This window comes from Peromyscus californicus, unplaced genomic scaffold (assembly GCF_007827085.1).
Source record: "Peromyscus californicus insignis strain IS unplaced genomic scaffold, ASM782708v3 Scaffold_20__1_contigs__length_68692818, whole genome shotgun sequence".
NCBI classification, from domain to species: domain Eukaryota; kingdom Metazoa; phylum Chordata; class Mammalia; order Rodentia; family Cricetidae; genus Peromyscus; species Peromyscus californicus.
In genome coordinates, this window is record NW_026294503.1 from 42,417,145 (window position 1) to 42,441,994 (window position 24,850).

General features: G+C 49.1%; 2 protein-coding genes across 2 annotated transcripts; one reads left to right on the forward strand and one right to left on the reverse strand.

The window, feature by feature from the left end:
* Positions 1-339: 339 nt before the first annotated feature.
* On the reverse strand, positions 340-5,130 carry LOC128117236 (apolipoprotein L3-like). Its single transcript, XM_052749223.1, has 3 exons — positions 5,003-5,130; positions 2,051-2,546; positions 340-363 (listed from the first exon to the last, which is right to left on the reverse strand). The coding sequence occupies exons 1-3, from the start codon at positions 5,128-5,130 to the stop codon at positions 340-342; spliced, it is 648 nt and encodes a 215-aa protein (XP_052605183.1).
* Positions 5,131-15,259: 10,129 nt separating this feature from the next.
* LOC128117237 (apolipoprotein L3-like) lies at positions 15,260-17,518 on the forward strand (the record flags this gene model as incomplete). The annotated part of the gene is given in 5 exon segments (XM_052749224.1): positions 15,260-15,399; positions 15,751-15,995; positions 15,998-16,534; positions 16,537-16,631; positions 17,417-17,518. Coding segments are annotated over 5 exon segments (1,119 nt in total), but the record flags the coding sequence as incomplete, so codon positions are not given.
* Between the last annotated feature and the right edge of the window lie 7,332 nt (positions 17,519-24,850).

Sequence of the window (24,850 nt, forward strand, 5' to 3'; positions counted from 1 at the left end):
GATCCCAATCCAAAGGAAGCTATCCAAATTCTTCTGTGTGTTAGTATTAGTCTCATCTAGTGGAGACAGGAGGGGTCAGCACCAAGGTGCCAGGCCACTGTGGTCACCCCACCCTAGCCAACACCCCAGCGAAGGAGCTTGACTCAGACTAGATGGATATCTGAGAGACCAAGAGAGACAAACCTTGAAGAATTGCAAATCACAGGGAGGAAAATCTCATGCACACTGACAGCCCATTCTGAACCAGCCTGGTTCCCCAGAAGAAGAGAAATCCTCAAACTCTCAAGGGTTTTGAAAATGTGATTCTCATCCTTGAGTGCCTGAGATGAGTCACGACACTTAAAACACCATGACATTGTTGTCCTGTGGTGAAGGGAAGGGAGGAGACCTGTGTCTAGAGGAGCCAGTGAGCCAACATTACACAGGCTCAGTAAGTCAGTGCAGGGAGCCAGCTTGGGCTGACTTCAGCCATCTTGAGTCCAACCATCAAGAGCAGCCATGAGAAACCCCAACCTGCTCTCCCTCATGGCCCTCCTGCCATTGCACTAGAATGTGGGGCTGTGCAAGGGTCCCCAGTGCTGTTAGTGGGGGGACCAAGCCTGACATCCCTGTTAGCTGAGACTAGAGCAGCCACATTAACTGTGATGAGTGTCACCATTTTCCTGCTTAGCATACATAAGCCCTCATGTGCTCCCTGGTGCAGCCCACCAGGCTACCTGCTTCCCTCAGCCTGGCATTTGCCCATAGCTTTCCATCAAAAGTATGGTCTGAGTTATCCTGATGGCCTGTATCTTTGGTCCCATGCCACCTTCTTGTATTGTAATTGATGCTTTTTACTCCATTTTTCTACACCAGTTAGATAATATTTATTAAACAAAAGTCTATAGAACATAAAAGGACAAGAGTCAGTTCATTTGAGACACCATCTTGACCAGCATGCTTCCCCCCAACAGAGGGAAGCTGAGGGTCACAGGCTAAGTCTCCTGTCACAGCAGAGTTGACCCCCAAACCACAAGTTATTTGACCTCTTATGTAAATCTGCCTTGATGCTCTACCCCTAGAATCCACCAATGACCCATCACAACACAGTGACATTCACTCTAATGTCATTGGTCTCTCAGGTGACCCCGTCCCCTTGGAGGGCTGGCTACTTCTCAAGAACTCCATATTTCTGCTGTCACCACCACCATCCTCAACATCATCTTCATCACCATCATCACCACCATCACCACCACTGTTACTGTCCAGAGGACACTGCCTGGAGGACACAAGGGTGAGTTGATCCTGCTGACGCTGGGAAGAATAGCCTAGAGGTCATAGGGACCCTTCCCTCAGGGAGGGCATGTGGTGTCCTGCTGTGTCTTCTCCATACCCAGAACTCCCACTCTGGCTTTCTCCCATTCTCAGCTCCCCAGTTTTCCTGCCTTCTCATTGGTTGTTCCTGTACAGCCCTCCCTGTTCACACCCACCATGTTTCTGTCCCACTCCCCACTCCCTAGGTCACTCTGGCCCCTTCTTTTAGACTCCAGTTTCTGTCTTCTCCTTGAGTCACTGGCTGTCTGCATTGACTTTGCTCTGCTCAGACACAGAAATACAAACTCCTCTGCACTCAGTTCCATAGACGTAACATCACACTATTTCCCTTGTGAGAGTGTACCTCCCCATCCCTAGTCCTGCACATGTCATCTCCGCTGACGGAGGCGTCACTGAAATGAGTCTGACTGCAGAGCATGTGGATCTGCTCAAATTCCTGCAACTTCTCCTCCAGCTTCTGAGCCAGGTCCCGCAGTGCTCCAGCTGACTCTGTCCTTGCTCCATCATACAAATCCACTGAGCTATTTACAAGGTTATATACATCTATTCCAAGCATTAAACCAGTAAGGCCTATTGATGCAAATCTGAATCCTCTTGTAACTTTGAGTCCTCTTGCAACTTTGAGTCCTTTTGCAAATTTGACTCCCCTGGCCATTCTGGTAGTACAGTATAAACTCCAAGTGCCAGCAATAGACTTTAAGACATGATGTCTGTTTGATTTTCTGTCTTGGCCTACATCCTTACGAATAGTGGAAAGTTTGACACTGACTGAAGGAATGATCTTTAAAATATCATGTAGTGTGTCCATGCTGGCTTTAACCACCTTCTCGGCTTCAGCCTTATCTGACCCTCTGTTTGATTTTTCTACAATGCTGGTGGTGACACTAGTCACAGCTGCTGCTGCTCCCAGACCCAGTGAAGTTGCTGTGAGCGCCAGACTGGCCCCCGCTGTAAAGGGTGCCAGAGCTATACCAAGGATGCCCAGGATTCCAGAGGCAGTGCCCGTGGAGTCGGCCACCACATTGGAGATGGTGCAGTCCTTGTGCACCTTGTCAAGATGGTCAGCCAGGTCTCGGAGCCTCCTGATGTGTCCTTCAAGCTTCCTTTTCAACACAGGAAATTCTTCCAAAAACCTCTTCTTCTGCATCTCCCGTTGAGTTTTATCATCTTCATCTGTGGGCTTCTGTGCTAAATGCTTATTCAGGGCAACATGCAGTGCATATTCCTGCTCACTGTGACAGAAGAGGTCAAGTGCATGAGGAAAACAGTTATTAATTAAAGCTAAAATCTTATTCAAACCTCACTTTCATACTACAGTCCCAGTGGGAAAAATATATACAGACCCATAATTTCACATCTACCATGAGCACTTGGTACATCATACATACTCAGGGTCCTTAGTCCATAGGGGTCAGTGTGTACAGTAGAGTCACTGTAGTGAGAGGCACTTGATCAAAATGCCTTTAATCAAGGAAATAGCATCATTACCAGGAGAACTCTGTAGATGGGCAAGGGCATGTAGGAAAATGTAGGATCTGAGATACATCTGTTCCCGAGAATTTCCTATAAAAATGCTCAACCTTAAAGATATGGGGTATGGTGGGAACTTGGTGCCATTTCTGACTTCCGGAGGTGCTCAAAGTCAATGGCATTGACCTTAGGAAGGTTCTCATGAGGCCCATATCACTGGAAATTATTTATTGTTGAACTCTCTCAGATGTGTGTGGTGGATGTTTTCATTGGCTTATTTTAATCCTCTTTGCTCCGAGATCAACTGTAAATATGTGATAACAATCTTATATGTGATTCCTATGATTGGTCATGAACATTCTCAATCCTGTGATTGGTTTGGAGTAGTCCTTCATTAACAGCTGGTGTCAGAGGGAGGCTCACTGAGACTCTTTCCTCAGACTTTGCCATGAGGATATCTCTGAGAATTTAACAATAAAACAAACAAAAAAAAAGAAACCCCTCAGAGCCACCAGGGACCCTCCAGATCATTGTGCCTGATGTCTGCTCTCTGCAGATGCCCAAAGCCCTTTCCCTCCCTAACTGGAGCTCACGAGGTCAGTGCATGCCCCGGGTGACTAAGACAGGTCAGCTGCCACTGGTCCTGACTCCACACTGACTCACACCCCTCCCTCACTCCTGACCCACCACCGGGCAGGTCTAGTTCAGACACCTGCAGACAGAGGTCACCAGGCTAACAGACACCATCGCTGATGACAGTGTCACATTTGAACATAGCAAGGCCATGTGGGAAGACGCAAGGGGCCTGGAGACCACCTGTGGTCATCAGAAGGTCGGAAATCCCCTCAGTTTGGGCAAGACAATAGGGGAAGGACTTTCCTCTGGGACTGGGACATGGGATCACCCTCAAACTCTCTAGTTATTTGAACTGTCCTCCAACCACACTGACACTGGAAGCACTCTCTGGCCACACATCCTTCCTGATATTCAGGGAGCTCTGTGTAGAAGAGAAGAGAACCCAAAAGCCACTTGGGAACTCTGCAGCACACACATGTGTGAAGGGCACACCCAAGCACAGCCCTGCACACACTTGAAACATGGCATTGATGTAGGTAGGATAAATGCCCCTTCTCCCTCTTACAGGTTTTCTGCTAGGACCCTGAGCATCCCCTTCTTGTGCCCTCAATTCCTCCCTCTCCTTCCAGCCCTGCTGTCCCAGCCTTCTACCTACACCTCCTCTCTAGGGTCACTCACAGTCTCTCCTGAACCCTGGCTGTGACCCTGGCCCTGGTCTCTGGGCTTTGGGAAGGGTGCTGGCACTTGGTTTTCCATCCCTGACCTGTTCCTCACCCCAGGCTGTCATCACCACGTCCTTTCAGACTGAATGAATTCCCATTCCTACTGAACATACGGGGGCTCCAGATCTCAGTAAGGACAGCCAGGGTCAACCCAGCTCTGTGCAGCTGCACTGTGGGCTCTCTGCCTCCTCAGCCCCGAGAAGGACCCTGCTGTTGTTCCAGCTCCTCAGATGGGAGGAAAGTGACTGAGACAGAATCTGGGGACATGTTGATCATGTCCACACTTTTGTGACCTGAACCAAATGAGTTCTTGCGTCCTCAGTCCTACAGGAGACCCTTGTTCCTGGTCTCTTCCCACTTTGTTTTTTTTTTTTTTTTTTTTTTTTTGGTTTTTCGAGACAGGGTTTCTCTGTGTAGCTTTGCGCCTTTCCTGGAACTCACTTGGTAGCCCAGGCTGGCCTCGAACTCACAGAGATCTGCCTGGCTCTGCCTCCCGAGTGCTGGGATTAAAGGCATGCGCCACCACCGCCCAGCTCTTCCCACTTTCTATGGTAGCTCTCAGTGATAACTTTCAGGAGCATGCATACTGTGTTGGCCACATGTTGAGAACTCCACATACATGATCTGATTTTCTCACACTACAGTTCCATGATTGTGAAACTCAGGAAGTGCTTACTAATTTGCCAAGGTCACATAACTAGTAGATGGCAGGAATGGTCCTGGCACCTTGAGTGACATCTTCAGTCACCTTGAGATGATTTCCACCAGGGAATAACATGGTAGAAACTCTCCTCTTGGATGGTTGAGAAAGAGGGTCCATAGCTCTAACCCCTGGGACTACCTAGAGTGGATATGCCTGCCCAGGAAAAACCTCATCTTCATGGTCTGACAGGTAGTGCTGGGGGCACCATGCAGGTTACCTTGACAACCCTGATGCCTCCACAAAAGCCTTCCAGTCTTCATCTTCAGTTATCAGGCGCTTCAGATCCTCTCTGCAGAGTGTTTTTGTGAGAAAATCAATCAATTCTTTTATTTCGTGTCCTGCCATTATTTACCAAGAGAAAGAATGAGGTTAGAAGCCAGTGTGGAAGAGATTTAATGGCAAGTAGCAGGAGATGGAGAAATGCCATATTCCTGATCATTTGTCCATGGGTCCTAATGGGGTAACCCAATTTGGAGGTTCAGTTATGTCTCCCAAATTCATATGTAAAAGCTCAGCTGCTCAGCAACTGTATTTGGAGACAGAAAATTTAAGGAAATAAGGTAATAAAGTCCAAATGATGCCATGAATATAGGGTGCTACTTAGTGGGACTGGGGTCCTTCTGACAATGAGATACAGGGGTTCACTCTATTATTTCTCCTTCATTTCATTATCTATCATATGCACACACGTGTCTCTCTGTGTTCACCTCCCTCTGCATCTATTTACACTCTGATCCTTCTCCACACATACAAAGGAGATACCATATGCAGATGTAGAGACCCTGCTCCCTCCACACACCAGGAAGAGCTGCTAATTGGGACCAAATTGCCATATGTTCATCATGATCATGGGTTTCCATTACTGAGGGAAATCACAGGCCTGTCCCTTGTTCCATCCATCATGAGCCTCTTACATGTCAAACACTGTGGTGACAGTGTCTTCAAATGTGACTTTCAGGCCACTAGTGGGTTCTCCATTAGCTCTTTTTGTCAATAATAGAATTTGTTTTAAAAGACAGAATTCCAGTCTGTATATTGAACATGGGAAGGACTCAGGCTCTCTGATACCATGGAAAAATCAGCAGTGACCACTTGACTCTTGCATATTTCATGACTCCACAGCCAGTGCCCACAGACAGGACTGCCAGGTTTGGCTGCCAGCTTGGGATGGACCCTTGTCACTGTCAACCACACCAACAGCAGCTTTGCACATTGCAGCAATGGCTCTCCAGGAGCAAGAAAGCTCTGGGCGTTCTCCTTTCACAAGCAGGAGCTTAGCTGGCTGGGTCCTTGCCTGTCCTGCCTCCTCCCACTGTCCCACTGCAGAGAGGGGCCTCCCCTCAGAGCCTCTTAGGTTTTGACAGTCACAGCCATTAGGTGACACTGAGCTCCCGAGTGCTCTTATTCTCTCCAAAAGCAAAATGACAAACATTTTCATTTCCTTCTGTCCCGCTTCCTTTTCTTCATTGTAGACCAGTATAAGCATCACCATTAATAACCATCCACAGAGTCAATGTTTTGATGTCTTGATCTTTCCCCAACAAAGAAATTACTCTATTGTCTTTTAGTTTTAGCCTCATGTAAATTCTCAGAATATGGACAGGAAAAAAGCCACATTCTGTGCCAAAATATCAAAGGAATGACTCTACCCCAATTACCAATGAAGACCTTGCTTCCCTGTGAACCTGCATGAACCAAGTCTCTCCTTCTGCATCGTGCTCAGCAGGACAGCCTTCCAGGATCTTGTAACACTGACCCATGGGGCTGTGTGTGTGTGTGTGTGTGTGTGTGTGTGTGTGTGTGTGTGTGTGTGTGTGAGAGAGAGAGAGAGAGAGAGAGAGAGAGAGAGAGAGAGAGAGAGAGAGAGGAGTGTTCAGAGTTTCTTCACAGATGGCTAGTATTCTGCTGCTAAGACAGAAATGCATTATGAAGATTCATTTGGCTTCCAGCTCCACAGGGATAGATGTCCAGAGTGTTGGTTAAGGGACAGAAGCAGGTGGTGGAGGTCTAGAAATCACATTTCTCCTGCAACTAAGAAAAATAGAAAAAATGGAAGTGGGGGTGGGGGGAGCAATTCTATGAACTCTGTTTTACTTTTGCCCTGTTTTGTTATATTTTATTTTTGAGACAGAGTCATACTGTGTAGCCCTGGCTGGCCTTGAACTCACTGTGTGGACCAGGATGGCTTCAAAGTGTCACCTACTTCAGCTTCCCAAGTGCTGGGATTAAGACATGCACATCACGCCCAGCAGGTTTATAAACTTTAAAGCCCACCACAGATTTGGACTTCCCTCCAGTAAGGCTACATGTCCTGAGACTTCCATAACCTCCCCAAATGGCAACACCAACTGGAGCCCAAGTGTTTAAGGCATGAGCCTCTGGGGGATGTCACACAGTCAGGACAGCACACTTATAGACACAGTGACCACACATAGGTGGGCCACTGAGACCAAAAGGACCTGCTTTGGACAAGGAAACGGGTCCAGCATGGCAACCATTCCCATTGGAAGCTTTGTGAGATGGAAGAAGACAGAAAAAAGGAAATGCCTACCATCAGGTTCCATGCTTGCTGCCATGTCTTCAGACCAATCACAGGTTGTCCTCACAGCTCCTCAGGTGTTCAGGCTGGAGGGAGAATAACAAACTGGGAGGCAATGGTGACAGCTGAGGGAAGTCAGGTGGTAAAGGAGTGACAGCCAGAGCGCTCCACCTCCAGAGGACCTTGCGCTGCTCCTTCCAGATGTCAGTCATCTGGTCTACCCTCCCCTCACCCCGGCCAATCAGAGCCCTCCTGTCCTGTTATTGTCCCAGGAGGATGCTACCAGCTAAGGATATAGCCATGAAGAAAAGCAATATACTGTTTACACAAGGAGAAATGGGAAGGGGTGTTCTGTCAACTACTTGGTGGGAACACATGGGGATTGCTGATAATAGGAAATATTTACTGTATGTCTGTGACACAAGAGCTCCTCATACACACCTCATTACGAGAACAACACCCTTCATGAGATGAGGATGTCTGTGAACCCCATTTTAAAATGGAAGGAAGATCATAAAGGTTTGCCTCAAGTTTTCACAGTAATGCTAGACCCAGGACTTAGCCCCAAGATATTGTGATTGACACCCCACATTTAAGATGTGAATCTCCACTCCCTTAACTACACAGCAGCATTCCATCTTCTCCCCATGTGACTGTGAGTGGCTTCTCACCCACACGAGGGCCTGTGTCCTGTGACAGGGGTTAAATTCACGGGTACAACAGTACTTTCCCAGAGCACACACCCTCCCTCTTCTGCAGGATCCTGCATCCCACCAGGCCTGGAGTCCTGTCTGACCCTGTCCCTGTGCCTGCTCTTGCCCATCCAGTCCTCTGACCTCCTCCCGAATTGTTCAAACTCAAGCAACTTCTTCCCGTTTTTATTTACTGTTCTCTTATGTAATACATCCATCTGCAGCCTCCCCTGCCCACTCCTCCACTTCTTCACTCCCTCCTTCCCTCTCTCCAGGATCCACTGCTCCTCCAGATAGTCTAAGTAACAAGGAGAGCTATGGGGGTCAGAGGATCTCCCTAGGATGGAGAAATAGAATGGATTGTGCAGTAGATGGAAGGCTGGTGGGGAGTGTGAACAGGAGGAATCAGGTCAGGGAGGTAGGGCCAGAGGGAGAGAGCATGGGGAGAGCCCCTAGGCAGTTTCTAACCACCATGTGAGCAGCAGTGGATGAACACTCTCTTGAAAAAATTTCTTCTTTGGGGTCATTTGTAAGCTATTCTAGAAGCAAAATGACTGGATCACAGAGGCCAGCTGAGGCTTCTCATGGAAACCTGGTCTCTGGGGCTGCAGTTCCGCAGTGGAAGCCCATGAGTGTGTTTGAGGCTCTGGCTTCAGTCCCTAGTGCTACCATGGAAAAGGTAACCAGTTCATGTGCAGAACTTCAAGGTCTCTTTGATGACATTCCCTTCAGAGATGGGGAAAGTGAGTGAGTGTGTTCAGAGAGCATGGCAGGCAGGCAGAGGGGCATTGATCAGCTCCCAGCTGCAGGGGAGCCAGGGCACATGCAGTGACAGCTGGAGGTGACACGAGCTGTACATTATGAACCCTATATATTCTAAGGCTTTCTGAAGGATAACACACACTGTTCTAATGCTCTTTAAAGTGTGTGCCCCTGTTCAGCTCACCTACATGGCTGGGCCAGGCTTCACCTCCCTCTGGAGCCCCTTCCCTGCCTTCCAACCAGTGACGTGTCCATCCTGATCCTCCACCTTCTCTCATACTTTTGGCATCTGAGGGACCAGGGTCTCCAGTGCCCTCTCTACCTCTCACAGCCTTCCAGCACCATAGGTGGAGAGCAGCCTGCTGGGGCTCAGCGGGGCAGCAATCCTGGCTCCCGCTATCAGGATAAAACAGAGACATAGAGAAGCGTGACAAACCCCATGTCACACGCAGTCAGAGCAGAGAGGTGAGGGAGACAACGGCCCTGACTCTGAATTGAAGAGAAATCCTGGGGATTTAACACTCCTGGGCCCCTCTGCTTCACTAGAGCACACCCTGCTGCAGAGTCTCTCCTAGTGTTAGGTAAGGCTGGGTGTGATGGTCCTGGGGACTCTGCACTGAGCCCACTCTCAGTCCCCTTACCTGGTTCCCTTCCACACCTGCCCACACAGGACAGCCTGGCTCCCTCCTCTGTGCCCACAGTCTAGGCAGAGGCCAGGTGAGGACAAGGGAGTGTGGCCTCTCACCTACCTGTTCAGCCTCCATCCAGGGACTCTAGACAAGTCACTCTCTGCTGTGCCTCAGTTTATCCACTGGGTCTGACAGAGCACAGTCAACAAGGTCCAGCTGTGCCAGCACCACTTAGTCATCCTGTATGTCTTAATCAAAACCTCATTCTCATTGGTACAGGAAGAGCACCTCAAGGTCAGCTGCGGGTGTCCATGCCACACTGTTTGATGGCTTTCTGTCCCCAACCTCCTCCACTTCCTTTTTCTGTTTTGTAGCTTTCTTAAGTGACTGAGCATGGACAAAAGCTGCCTTCGCTCAAGGGCCTCCTGGTCATATCTCAGGATGCCCTACAAGCAAGGCTAGGCCCCAGGCAGTGTGGTGATCCTGTCTTACGGATTCCATCCACATCCTCTCCTGTGCGCAGGTTAGAGGATGAGAGAGGAACAGACAGACCTCCCTCTCACTGCTAGTCCAGCCATGCTGATGCTATGCCTAAGACATTGTCCAACCTCACTGAACTCATTCATAAAATGCGGCCACAACCCTCCTCCTCCAGAGCCCTTGAGAGGATGAACATGTTCCCCAACTCACCGAGGAATCTTCTTGTAGCTAAGTTGGTAGGGTTCCTGTTCCCATTTGCTGTGTGGACCCAGTCACCAGCTGCACATCAGAGTCACCAACAGACCACCACTCTCTGGGTCTGATATACCCAGTGAACTGAAGTGAAAGTCCTTGTTTGTGGCCTCTCATGATAAAACAACCCACCAGACATGATGCCTGACGGGCACCACCCTACTGATGCCCCATGGACGGGAGCTGATATGGCCATTAGTAGCTCTGGTCTAGGGAGATAGAACTAGAGCCCAGAATGATGATGAAGCTTGAGCTGGGCTTCGATTTCAAAGCAAAAGGGACACATTTATAACTGGGATGACAAGAGAAGGCTTGGTCTCAAAAGGGGGACCTTGTTTTACGTGAGTTTGTGGAGAGGGAATGACCTTGGGACTTTTCACATTCATGGGCACATTTCATGTGCATCTCTCTGTACTTACTGATGATGGGCTAGGTTCTGGAAGGCTCAGAAGCAGTTTTAGAATGGAGGATTTAGAAGGCGGCTGTAGCAGGGTGGGAAGAGAGGTTGACAAGGGAGGTTTAGAAGGCAAAATGATCTAGAGACTCCCTTATGGCCCTGATGGATTTGGGTGTTTATCTTCATTGTGAGTTCTCAGAGGGAGCTAAGTGGCCAAGTCTGGGGCAACGTTCTTAATTAGCTGCTTGTATCTTTTGTTGAGTTGTTATTGTTTTTTTGTTTTTTGAGACAGGGTTTCTCTGTGTAGTTTTGGTACCTGTCCTGGATCTCGCTCTGTAGACCAAGCTGGCCTCGAACTCACAGAGATCCACCTGGCTCTTCCTCCTGAGTACTGGGATTAAAGGCGTGCACCACCACTGCCCGGCAGCTGCTTGTATGGTATTGATACTGTCTTAGGTAGGGTTTCTATTGCTGTGATCAACACCATGACCAAAAGCAACGTGGGGAGGAAAGGGTTAATTTCCCTTACACTTTCACATTATAGTCCATCTATGAAGGAAATCAGAGCAGGAACTCAAACAGGACAGGACCTAGAGGCAGGAGCTGACACAGAAGCAATGGAGTACTGTTTTTTCCCATGCCGTGCTCGGCCTGCTTTCTTATGGCAGCCCTGGGGTAGTACCACCTACAACGTGCTGGACCCTCCAACATCAATCACTGATTAAGGAAATGCATGCAGACTTGCCTATGGCCTCATCTTATGAAGCCTTGTCTCAACCGTGGTTCCCTCTTCTAGCTTGTATCAAGTTGACATAAAACTATCCAGCACACACACCAACTGCAAGCTGTGACTTGCTCTAAACTAATCACCGGCCTATCAGGGGAGGTGGCTATTGTGAGTCCCCAGTCCTGTGGAAATGGAAGTGAAAGGTGTAGAGAAAGATAGGCAGACAAGCCAGAGCTCACTGGTTCATGTGTCCTGTGCACTCTGAGGTTGACCCTGGGTAGTTAATGCTGCCAAGATCAGATGGGGACAAATGTTGACTGACTTGGGGGATTCAAGGTGCCCAGGAGTTGTGACTCACACTGTCCCTGAGCATGCGTCTGTGCAAGGCCCTGGGGGAATCTGAGTCTTGCTGAGGATTCTGTGGGTCAGGATGAGCTAGTGGGTGGCATGCCCACCTCCCCTGGGACTCCCCAGCCTCTACCCAGCCTGTGAGGGGTGGAGAAGGAAGACAGGCTGCCCTGTGTGTTTGGGTGGGTGGGGTGCCATGTGGGGCAGGGAGGGACAAGTTGCACAACCACATATTCAGCTCTATGAGCCCTGTCATGACAAGGTCAAGGGCCAGACCACAGGTGGGGGTGGAGGAGATTATCTCTGTGCCTGTAAAAGCAGAAAGTCCTAGAAACTTTCAGATTATTATTATTATTGTTTTAATCCATGCTTTTTTTTTTTTGGAATGGGACTGTGTCCTTAGAAGCTAGTGGCCCAATGTCCAAAGAATGTCTCCAGAGCCCAGACAGCGGCAGGCCGGACACATGGAATGTGCTGTCCTGGTTGGACCACATGGGAATGGGTGACATTTCCTGTGAGGAAGAGACCTAACATAGTCCTGGAACCCTGGAAGCTGCTTGTGGGGCCTGAGGGAGAGGATGGAATGAAGGGAGGGGTTGCAGTAGGCTGGAGGCCCTCTGACCAGGGTGACTGGGCTTGAACTTGACAACAGGCAGTTAAGGGTTATCAGGTTTATCCTGTCCTGAGCCCTTGTCTTCTCGCCTTAGAAAGATGCCCTACAGCCACAGGGAAGGGAGACTTGCTGAGAGCCTCTGTCTCTCCCAGTGCACAGTTAGGGAATGGAGGAGCCCAGCCCCCAGCCTGGGCTTCCTGCTGGCCATCAGAGAGGAAGAGGTGGCGCCACCTGCACTTCCTCCTGTCTCACAGCCACAGGAAGCCAATGCTAAGAGGCTCCCTGTGTGGCAGATTAGTAGGAGGGCTTAAGGCAAGCATGAAGGACAGCTGCACTTTCTCTCCTCTTTCCCTGATTTCTTTTGTGGTACGAGGTGTCAGCCCCAGGACCTTTGCACTGGACAAGGGCTTTACCACTGGGCTCTGCCACCAGCTCAGAGTCACACAGAAACAGGAAACTCAGAATGTAGAGATTTCACCGAAGTATAAGATCATCCCAAATGACAGTCTTTCTGTCTAGCAGCTTCTGGGGTCCTGTAGCCTATGAAACAGGACACAGGAAGTTGGGACACCAGCTCTCTTGTCATCTGGTGCCTTTAGCAAGAACCCTTACCATCAACCTCCTTGTGTGGATGCCCAGAACTAGGTCACTCAGTCATTGTGTTACCGACCTCAAGTCTGAACCTCATGTCTGGAAGAAACAGGGTCCAGAAGGAAGGGTAAACTCGGGGAGCATGGCTTCTACACTGGGTGGCCAGGCACCTGTAGCCCTCACAGTCACTGTCCTACTGGGGTAAATTAAGACCTGCAGCCAAACCTGGATTGGCCTGGGAATGGCCAGGGCAGCTGTGGGTAAGGCAGCAAAAGGAAGCTTTGGGTGTCCTGGAAGGGTACCTGGCCACTGCCTGGCCTCACTCCTTACTCCCCACATGACAGAAGCAGCAGGTTCTGAGTAGTTTGTACTCTCCTGCCCAAAGGCGAAGGGACACTCCCGTCATCAGTCAGCCTGTGGTGGTTATTCTAGGTGACGGCAAAGGCTAACCATGGAGATCCAAGGCTGGACCAGGGCGGTAGGAAGAACCCGCCATAGGATCAGGGCTTCACATGGGAAGCTTGAAGGAGTGTCTAGGTGTGTGCTGTGGAAAGTGAGGGCCAGTTGTGTCCATTGCATCTGTGAAAGTCCTGTCTGTAGACAAAACGCAGGAGGTAAAGCTGTACTCAGCAAAGAACAGCACTCATTCTTTCTCTCTAACGTAAGGTGCCTCTGTCCATTTGAGACTAGAGGAGCCTACTGTGCGGACAGGACTTACAGAGATAGACGTTGATGTAGTGCACAGTAGGAGGTTGGGGAGGTCAGAGGATGGCCCAGGCACCAGCTTTTGTTCCTGGCAGGACCTTCCTGATGCACCATAATAAGGTGTCTTCACACAGAGTACCAGTGCAAGTGTCCAGATTCAGGGTTTCGTCCTCTCTTCACAGAGTCACGAGCCCTAGCATGGCAGTCCAGACCCATGCACCATAGTCCTTCAGTTAATGTTGACTATCACCATTGCTACACACAGTTCCCACCCCAGGTGCCGGAACATTTCTCCTCATCTTTCTGGAGCACAGAAGTCCCTTCCCATGACTGCTTCCAGCTGAACATCTCTTTCATGGACCTAACAGGACAGGAGGGCTCTGCTCTGGCTAGTGTGAGGGATGAGTGAGGGGAGACCTGGGACTGATCCTTACTCAGGAGAGCCAGGGACAGTCACTTTTTGACTTAGTTGCTCTGCTATCCAGAGAGATCCATGAGACACCAGCCTCCATAGAAGCTGTCCCCAATTCACACCACAGTTTGCTGTTCTCTTCCTTTTAGCCCGGACTCAAAGGTAGCCGTGAGAAGGCCCTGAGAGAGATGCCACGCCTGGCACCAGGGACCCTGCAGCCCTCATGGTCTCCAGAGGTATGGACTTCTCTTCTCTGGCTGTTTCCCAAGTGTGGTCTAGAACCTTGGGCCTCTCTAGAAAGAGTCTAAATGGAGTAATGGGAGTCTCCCCTACCTGTGTATAAAGAGTTTTCTTCTTGGCTCTGTCTTGGGGGCATGCTCAGGGATCCCTTCCTCCCTCCTTTGCCTCTCAGAGGAGTTAGGACAGCCTGAAAAAGTGGAGCACAGCAGGTCATGTGACTTAGTGACAACCCCCAAAGTCTGAGGACACAACAAACTCCCCACCACACAGGAAAACTCTTGATCCTCAGACTGAGGGCTTGAACCAAGGACCTCTGTCTCTCTCAGTTCTGAAGCTATAGTCCACAGTGAAGGAATGGCAGGTTGGTTGTGGTGAGGACTGTAGCAGCAGTCTGCTAACTGAGAGTCTGTGCACAGCCTCTCCTGTGTGCATGGAGACAGAGAGGCGGGAAGGGACCAAGTGGAGGAAGGACACACAGACACAGAGATCAGTGATGATAGGTAAGTAGATAGATCAGCAGTCCTCAATCTGTGGGTTTCAACCACTTTGGAGGTTGAACAACCAGTTCACAGGGGTCACCTAAAACCAGAAAACACAGGTATTTATATTACAATTCATAACAGTAACAAAATTACAGTTATGAATTAGTAACCAAAATAACTTTGTCGTTGGGGTCACCCCAACATGAGGGACAGTATTCAAGGATCACAGTATTAGGAAGATTTAGAACCATTGAGATAGATAGACAGACAGACAGATAGATAGATAGATAGATGGTAAATGGTAGATGACATTATACATATGGTGTCTATTCTTTTTGTTATCAGCACCACACTCTCATGGATAGGGATTTATATTTACAACATCACCTAATCCTTATTACCTCACTTTCTTAAAAACACATCTCTAAAACTGGTTGCTGCCATAAGGCTTTTTATACATGAATTGAAGGTAATAACTCATTCCCTAGCACTGCTGACTCCATCAGGTACCCAGTGGCAGATGCTGAATACCTTGGCTGTTAAATACCGTACACTCTTTGCAATTTAACCTCTTCCATGCTGTCCTCTGACCTCATTCCATTTCTTTCCAAGTGTTGAGGAGGAGACACTTCATCCAGGAAGTCACTGAGTATCTGCAGGACTCAGCAAGCAGAAGAGACCTGCAGCTCCTGTTGGCCAAAGATGAAGCCTGGAAGGTGTTGGTGGCAGAGGCTGAATTGTCCAGGTCAGCTCCATGGGACCCCCAGAATGCTCCCAGTTTTGCTCTGATCCTGCATCCCTATGCTCATCTACAGAGTTCCCACTGGGCAAATATTTGGAAGTGGAGGCTTCTTTGTCATGGGCATGTCACTAATGTGTGTCTTCACATGACCACACACAGACACCTATGGACTAAGAACCGTGGAGTGTCTGTGATCATCAATGTTCCTTGTGGAGTGCAGAGTCCTGCATGTAGTGAAATCCCTTCCCATTGGTTCTATAGCACAAGTCTGTGATGTGAGGGAGATAGGTGGTGGGGGTCCATCCTACAGTGAAACAAGCCTTCTTCCTGATGCGCTGACCTCTTCTGTTCCAGGGATGAGGAAGCCGCACTGTGTAAGGCTCTGAAGCTGCTCCTAGAGCTCCCAGCTCTGGAGGACAAAGAGCGGTTTCCACGAGAGCTGCAGGACAGGAAGAGGTTTCTGGAAGCTTTTCCCGAGTTGAAAGGGAAGCTGGAGGGGAACATCAGGAATCTCCGAGCTCTGGCTGACCATCTTGACCAGGTGCACAGGGGCTGCACCATCTCCAACGTGGTGACCAACTCCACCAGCGCTGCCTCTGGAGCCTGGGCATCCTGGGTGTAGCTCTGGCTCCTGTGACAGCAGGGGGCAGTCTGCTGCTCTCAGCCACTGGGTTGGGGGCGGTGGCTGCTGTGACAGGTGCTGCCACTGTAGTTGTGGAAGAAACAAGCAAGTGGTCAGATGAGGCTGAAGCCAAGCGCCTGATGTCAGACACCATGGACATTATGAGGACGCTTCTTGTCCTGGGAAAGATTGCATTCAAACTTTCTAAAAGCTCCTATGGTCTCTGCAAAAAATTGAAAACATTGGGACAAAACATCCGCGCCATTAGAGCAGCCAGAGCCAACCTTCACTTAGTGGCAGATGCCAAGCTCCTCTTGACGACTGGAGGAATCCCTGCCCAACGAGCTAGTCAGCTGCAGAATACCTTTGAAGGCACTGCTCTGGCAATGACTAAAAAAGCCAGAATCAGAGGGGCCGCTGTTGCGGGTGCCTTCCTTGCACTGGATGTATATTGCCTTGTAAGGGACTCAATGCATTTATACGATGGAGCAAAGTCAGAGTCGGCCGAAGAACTACGGCCCTGGCTCAGGAGCTGGAGGAGAAATTGAGAGAGATTGATCAGATCCACAAGACCCTCCAGGTACCTGTGACAGTCTTCCCCAGCTACATGGAGGTCGGTGGAGATGATCCGGACAGATTAGAGGCACCAAGATGTCTTGTTAGAGGAGAAATGAGGTAGTTAGCTTTAACTGTCATCTTGACACCATCTAGAATCATGTCAGAAGAGAGTTTCAGTGAGGGATTGTCTAGCTCGAACTGTCCTATGGACACGTCTGGGAGAGATTTTCCTGCATGACTCTAAATGAGGTGGGTAAATTCCTCCACTGTGGGGGGCACTATTCTCTGGGTATGGGTTCTGGACTGTATAAGAGAAAGCAGGCTGAGCACCAGTAAGCATTCATGCATGAATTCATTTCTCATTACTCTGGACTGTGGATACTCTGTGACTATCTGCTTTGAGTTCCTGCCTTGACTTCCTCACAATGATGGACTACAGACAGCCAGGGACTGTAAGCCGAATGAAAGCTTTCTCTTCTCACTGGCTTCTGTCAGGTATTTATCACAGCACCAGAAGTGAAGGTTGGAAAACAGAGATGTGGGATTGAGTCCACAGAACTGAGCGTTGAGGAATTTGTAGTTCTGTGTCTCACTGTATAGTTAATGTGGACAGCCTGAGCATCAAAGAAAGATGTGACAGCAGGCTGAACCGAGGGACCAGAGAGGACTAGAGATGGGCGAATGGGTCTAAAACCACACAGTGGTCTGTGGGTGTGAACAGAGAGGGCTGTGCAGGAGCAAGTCATGAGAAGCCAGGGAAGCAGAAGGACTGGAGTAGGAGGCTCCACAGTCTCCCTCCCACCGGACGATGTGCTCTGAGCCACAGTCCTTTCTGTCCAGCATCAGCTGTACCAGCTCCCCCTTTGGCCATCAGGCAGCTTTCATATGGTGATGGAGATGCTGAGGATGCTGCTGAGGATGGTGGAGGTGACCACACAGTGAGTAGAGCTCTTGACAAGTCGCCAGCCCATGAAGGGGCCAAGGTGACAGGAAGGACCAATGAAATTAAAACTATTCTCCATGTGTGGGCCTGGGTCAGTAGTTGATTTGAGGAGAGAAAGGAAGCCATGTTTGAGTAAGAGGTCAAGCAAATTGTGTGGTGGGTATATCAGCTAGTTTGGGATCATGAGACTCAGCCTGTGAATCTTGGAAACTCTCAACTGAAGAAGAGGAGGTAGGTGAGAGATGTAGGGAGGGCTGGCCGCTTGTCAAGAGCTCTACCTGCTGTGTGGTCACCACCACCATCCTCAGCAGCATCCTCAGCATCTCCATCGTCATATGGGAGCTGCGTGATGGACAAAGGGGGAGCTGGCACAGCTGATGCTGGTATCTATAAACTTTGGTTAAGTAAATATTGCTGACCTTTGGGGAAAACTGTAGTAAGAAACAACCAGCAGCACAAGAGATGGTAGCATGTGACCAAACCGGCAACAGTGTCAGCATGACCCAGCTGTAATCTTTATTTTTATCTTTTTTTTTTTTTTTGTTTTTTTTGTTTTTTTTGTTTTTCGAGACAGGGTTTCTCTGTGTAGCTTTGCGCCTTTCCTGGAACTCTCTTTGGAGACCAGACTGGCCTCGAACTCACAGAGATCCGCCTGGCTCTGCCTCCCGAGTGCTGGATTAAAGGCGTGCGCCACCACCGCCCGGCTTTATTTTTATCTTTAAAGAGTAAATTTAATTGGGGAAAGCCAAAAATCTCTCAACCCAAAGGACAGGCCTTTCCATCTCAAGGCATCTCCTAAGTAATGTCTACAGATTGTGAATCATTTTCACAGAAGATACCTTTGTACAAGTTTTACATATATTCAGGAGCTTAAATCAACCCCTGTTTCATTTTAACAGAGGAACCAAGTAGGAGAGTGGGACAGAACCACTTTCTCTTGGATGCAATTATCTGAAGAAAAATAGAGCAAGAGGGCAAACTCCCGTTCATTGTCCATGACCGCATTCAACCACGGGTCTCTCTCTAAAAGCCTACTCTCTAGCTACTGGCCATCAAGTCCACTGGATAAGCGGTTTGCTATGCCCACTGCAGCAGCACACTAAACCAATGCTCCTGCACAGTAGGCTTCGGGCTCACATGGGCGACCAGGGGATCATTTTCCTGCAGGCACCCTGACTTCCTGCAACAGGAACACCTGCATCTTTGGAGCTGGTGCCTACATCGGTGCACATCAAAACTCACAGGTCAAGCTACAGTGTTGCCAGGGAAACCAAGACCTTCAACCATCCTTCCCATTATTCTCTACTTTCGAAGGAAGTCAAAAAACCAACTCTCCTAAGCAGAAAACCACACACTGTCTAGGTCACATGATAGACCCGAGCACTGGTGTGCGATTCCAGTAAAGGGAACTTACAGTGTTGTGGGGTAGTCACCAGAGAAGCCTGCTAAGGCATGAGTTTAAATCAATAGAAAGTCTTCATGAACTGGCCAGTGAATACCCTGGGTGTTCAAGATCCCAGTGTAGCACTGAGCATTTCTCAGGGTGAGCTTTTAAGCACAAAAACCATATCCTGGGTTGACATACTTCAGTTAGAACAGTTAACCAGGAGCAGAACTACAGAAGTAAAAAAAAAAGCGAGTTTAGTATATTTAGAGACTTTCTGAGAACTAGAGACTTTGATGGATTAAGTTTTGTTTCCATTTTTTTTTTTCGGGTGGTGCTGTCCACCTGCTGAGTTTTATGACCTGAATGGCACATCCCTCGTGAGCCAGCGGCACTAAGGTCTGGAGACCTACTAAGATCTTGGGATCTTTTACAGTAGACACCTGAAAACACCCAAGTCAAGGTTGAGGGAATGCAGCTCAAATCCCCCTTTACACCCCTATTCACCACCCCAGTCCATCAGCTGACATACTCTAACCTCCAGGGGGGGGGCGCCATAGGAAAAGGTGGACAGGAACAGGAATCAAAGATGCCAGAGATGGTTCCCTTGAGAAAAGCAGTGACTCCTCAGACCATGGCTTCTGGTGGATGAGACAAAACGCCTTTGAGTTCCCCAACTTACATATCCCCTCCCCTTTCCCCTTCTCCTTCTCTACACCCGCTCTGGACCTGTGGTCCAGTTTTGGCTCATCCAGCAGAGGCTGCAGCTCTTCTTGCCCTCTCTGTTGCTGCTCTTCCGTTTCCTTCTCCAGCAGCTGGGTCAACTGTCTGCTCCTCCACAGAATCCACTCAGCTGGACCGGGGAGTGCTAAAAGAGGAGCCTTCTTCCTCAGGAGTTCTCTGAGGCTTTTGACTCGGGTTGGGTCTTGTGGGAGACCTCTATCATCACATCTATAATCATTCTGAGAGAGAGAGAGAGAGAGATCATCTCTGGGGCTCCATACCCTGTCATCCTGTCTCTCTTACTGGTCTCATGGTGGCCCCTGACTCCTCTGTACTCATCACCCTACAGTATGCACTACCAAATGCTCTTCTTCCTCTGCCTGTCAAGGAGTCATAGCCTCAGTCATGGTCTCTGCAGCCTCTGGAATCATGTCGATCTCAGCCCCATTGTCTTCCATATTCTGGCTGCTGCCCATCATAGTACCCTGATGCCAATGCTAGTACCCCAATGCCCATCCTAGTACCCAATGTTCATGCTAGTACCCAATCCCCATCCTAGTACCCTGATGCTTATCCTAGTACCCCAATGCCCATCCCAGTACCCAATGCCCATTCTAGTACCCCAATGCCCATCCTAGTGCCCAATGCCCACCCTAGTACCCCAAAGCCCATCCTAGTACCCCATACCCATCCTAGTACCCCAATGCATATCCTAGTACCCAATGCCCATCCTAGTACCCCAAGGCCCATCCTAGTACCCCAATGCATATCCTAGTACCCATTGCCCATCCTAGTACCCCAATGCATATCCTAGTACCCAATGCCCATCCTAGTACCCCAAGGCCCATCCTAGTACCCAAATGCATATCCTAGTACCCAATGCCCATTCCAGTACTGACTGGTCTTAATCTTAATCATATCAATACTTGTCTCCAAAATGATCATTGCCTCTCCTAGGTGGATGGTCATCAAAGCTGTCTGTGCTGGTCCTGGCCCTACCGTCTGCATCTGTTTTGTCAGAATCCTGGTTTCTGCCAGTATTGAAAGAACAGTCATCCTGTCTTTATCCTATGCTTGATCAGCAAAACACCCTCCAGGCCTTCTTTTTCCTAGAGACTTCTCACTGAGACTGACAGCACTGAGCAGGGAACCCAGGTCCTCTAAGTCACCACAGCCAAAGCCTTTCAACCTGTCTGGATAGCTAGGTTCATGACGTAAGTGTGCTGCACTGATATTTAGTCCTCTGGAGAATTCCTTAGGAGGTTTTCTATCCCATCATCATAGGGCAGATTCCTTTTGGAAACAGTGGAGAGTAACAATTTGGAAAGACTGCTCCAGTTGACATTGGGTTCCTAAGCAGTGTATGGAGCGGTGAACAGGGTGGAACGGCCAATCAGAGGAGCCCAATACACATCCTTGTCATTGCTCTGCTAGTGTATGGGCACATCTCTGCCAGAGCATCTGTTTCATCAGTCCAGTTGACAGGTTTGGGGTCAAAGGTGCTTCCTTCACCAGCTCCCATGGCCCCATTCTCAGCCAGAAAGTCTGTTAGGGACATGGTCTTCCAATTCCTCCTCTTCCTCCCCCCCTCCTCCTCCTTTCCTCCTCCTCCTCCTCCTCCTCTTCTTCTTTTTGTGTGGGGAGAGGAGAGAATGCAAAGGTTGACTTGTATTTTTTTAATAGGGAGTTATGGACCACACCAGGGACAAGGGGAGCAGGAAGCCTGGTGACGCTTATCAGAGGAAGGATTTGCCTCCTCTTATCTCAGCTAACAGTAATGATGCCAGACATATTTCTAATGTTCACAGCACTGGGGTACAGTTGTAAAGCCCTAGGAGCCACTGAAATTGAAGGAACCATGTAGGGAAACCAGGTCAAAGTTATTCGTGACCTTTCTTATGGTTGTGACTCAAAATGGCTTCAGGCAAGGCAAGCAGGATCCCTGGACACAGTCAGCTTCTGTTGTGTTAGCCAGCTGGCTCCCCTGGGCTCCCTGACTTCTCTTTATCCTGACCTTTTCTCTCAAGGTGTCAGAGAGCAAGTCCTCTGCTGTGTTTCTGTGTAGACTTCTCACTCTACAGAGACCCATTTCCTCCAGACTCTGCTACCTGCAGGATAGCTAGATTACCCAGGGACACTCATTTCTGTCACGCTGGGCTGAGCTCAGGCCTGTTCCTTCCCATGGATTGACTGAGCTCAGGGATCTGTGTGCAGATGTGCATGAGGCTCAGCTGTAGAGGGGCCAAGACAAACAGCTGGACAGCATCATTCTTACACAAGATGACTTCTTGTTTTCTTCTCAATCCCTGGGAGAGCTTCAAGGATGATATTTTTCATGGTGTCCCTGCCAATTTGGACACAGAAACAGGATGGCCCTTCAGACTGTCGTTCTGATTAACTGATGGCTTGATTTTCTCATGGGTTTCATTACCCTTACAAGAAAGATTTCATGCTGCCCAGAGATGCCTGTTGTATCCAGCCATGTTGGAATGTACAGCCATACACAGAGGTACTGACTATGGGTGGGGGAGTGAGGAGGAGTGGTGGAGAAGAGGGCAAAAATAAATGGGCATGTTCTCCATTTCATCTTTCACATGGGAGATGAAGTCCAGCTGGACTTTCTGAGGAGTCTTCTGAGAACATCCTTAGATGGTCCTTTCCAGGGAAAAGAGAGATGTCCAACATGGAACTGCCTCGGGGAGGGATAAATCTCCCATTCTGATAATCAGGTGAGATGCTCCTGTCAAGTTGTCTTCTAAACATTTGTGTTCACACCTGTAGATGGCTTTTCCAGCCTTGGACAGTATGAAGGAAAAATCAGGTACTGGGCAGTATCCATTAGAGGCTGATACCCAGTCAAGCTCCCTGTAACAAGTGACCATGGCTGAGGCAAAGTGGGGCTGTGCACAACCGTGAACAGAAGTGAGTCGTCACACATTTATATTACCCCCCTTCACAGCTCAGGGGACATTATGGGAGTGTGGAGGGAACATAGAACGTAAGAGCTGGGGGGAGGGGCTGAGTGCTGTGGAGCTGTCATTTCTGAATGAAGCTTTCTGTTGGCCCACCCAAAACCTGTGCAGTGACCTCCAGATACACAGCTTTTGTGAGCTGTCACCCATGCTGGAGTGGCTGTCCTGTGAGGCAGCTGTCCTTGTGTTCCCCACTCTCCTATAAGCAGCCCCTTAAACATACTCCTGTGAGTAACCCAAGTAAACCTAGTTACTAAGTTGGGTTCAGGTAGGATAAGCAGCCCCTTAAACATACTCCTGTGAGTAACCCGAATAAACCTAAGCTGGGCTCATGTAGGACTATTCCTTTGGTCTGTCACCAGTTTTTTTGCCTGAACTGGTGTAAAGAGACAGTTTTCATATCTCCCCAGGAAAACTCAGGTACCAATTTGGAATTCTCAGAACGTGGATAGCTAGAATCAGGTGAAGCAATTCTGGGGATGAATGATTGACACACACACATTTCAGGCAACGTTACCACCCCATTAGACAAGGCAAAGAGCTTCAGAAACATGTGAATGGTTGACATCATTAGCAGTTGCTCATGGGGGACCCAGCCAGACCACCCACACTATGTCCACTGTCCTCAAGGCCAGGTGGGAACTGGGCAATGATCTTACGGTATTTAAAGTGTCGTGACTTACCTTAGGCTTCAGGGGAAATGCAGGGATGAAAATCACATTCTGAGAATCCTTGACAGTTTGAGGATTTCTCTCCTTTTGGAGAGTTAGACTGGTTTAGAACAAAGAAGGAAACAGGAGTCACATCTGGATATAACCCCGGCAGTAACGCTCTTTAGCATAACTTTTCTCATTTGCAATCAAGGAAGTAGATGTTTACATACCAGGTCTGTCTCTGAAGCATCTATAAATTTCTTTTTCTTTTTCTTTTTCTTTCTTTCTTTCTTTCTTTCTTTCTTTCTTTTTTTTTTTTTTTTTTTTTTTTTTTGGTTTTTTGAGACAGGGTTTCTCTGTGTAGCTTTGCGCCTTTTCCTGGAACTCACTTGGTAGCCCAGGCTGGCCTCGAACTCACAGAGATCTGCCTGGCTCTGCCTCCCGAGTGCTGGGATTAAAGGTGTGTACCACCACCGCCCGCCTGCTAAATTTCTTTTTCTATTTTTTTTAACTTCTTAATTATTCTTTGTGTCTTTCACCTCATGCATCTTGATCCCGTTCATCTTCCCATCCCTTTGTATCCACCCTCTATCTGCCCGTGCAACCTCCCCCCAAAATGAACTAAAATAAAATTTAAGAGAAAAAAGATAGATAGATAGATAGATAGATAGATAGATAGATAGATAGATAGATAGATGGATAGCTCTTTATGGAAGCTGTAGTGTGACACAGAGTCACACATTTTACCCTTTTATCCATATATCTTTACTCGCAAGTGTTCATTGTAAAGAGTCATTGGTGTGGTTCGAGGCCTCTGGTTTCTGCTACACTATTGATGCTGGGCCCCCACTGGGACTCCTCTTGAATATCCTGTTGTTGCCCTGTGTCATGGAGATCTTGAAGCTTTGGGTCTGCAGGACCAACCCCTTCCAGTGCTCAAGCAGATCATAGATGGAGTGGATGTTGGAGAGGGTGAACTCAAGCCATAGTACTGGGCCTGGGTAGTTGCAGGGTTGGTCAGCCCGCCAGCTCCCCCCCCCCCCCCCCCCCCCCCCCCGTCCTCAGGACCAGGGTGAGCTCTCCAGTGTTGCCCTGGCTAGCTCACCCTATGCAGCAAGAAACAAGGGACAGAGTCAGTTCTGCTTTCATGCCCTCAGATCAGCTCTCTCACACCTATACCACCAGGGCCAGCCCTACTGTGTTCCCTAGACCCCCCCCCCCCCACACACCCCATATGAGTAGGCAGTAACAGCTATCCCAATCTCATGCCCTCAGGACTGGCTCACTCATTCCCCTGTCTACAGGGTCAACTCTACTGTGCTGCCCAGGCAAGGTGCAGGGCCCATTCTCAAAAGTGCTGCAGCTGGTGAGGGGTTGGGCAGCTCCCCAACCTACTGCAGGTGGTGAAGCGTGAGGGGAGGAGGGCAACTTTCCCTCGTGCATGCTCCCACATGGCAGAGGAGAGGCTCACAGGGTCAGCTCTATCGTGATGCCCGGGTGAGGTGTAGGACCCTTTCTCCTGAGGTTTCAGCCAGTAAGAGGCAGGACCAGTTCTTCCTAGTGCTGCAGCCAGTGAGGGGCGGGGCCAACTCTGCACAG

Excerpts from the sequence above, each read along its gene's own strand:
- LOC128117236 (XM_052749223.1), bottom strand. The coding sequence starts at position 5,130 with ATGGCAGGACACGAAATAAAAGAATTGATTGATTTTCTCACAAAAACA. Across the intron at positions 2,547-5,002 it reads GAGGCATCAGGGTTGTCAAG|TGAGCAGGAATATGCACTGC; the intron begins GTAACCTGCATG and ends CTTCTGTCACAG. Across the intron at positions 364-2,050 it reads TTTCCACTATTCGTAAGGAT|GACAACAATGTCATGGTGTT; the intron begins GTAGGCCAAGAC and ends CCTTCACCACAG.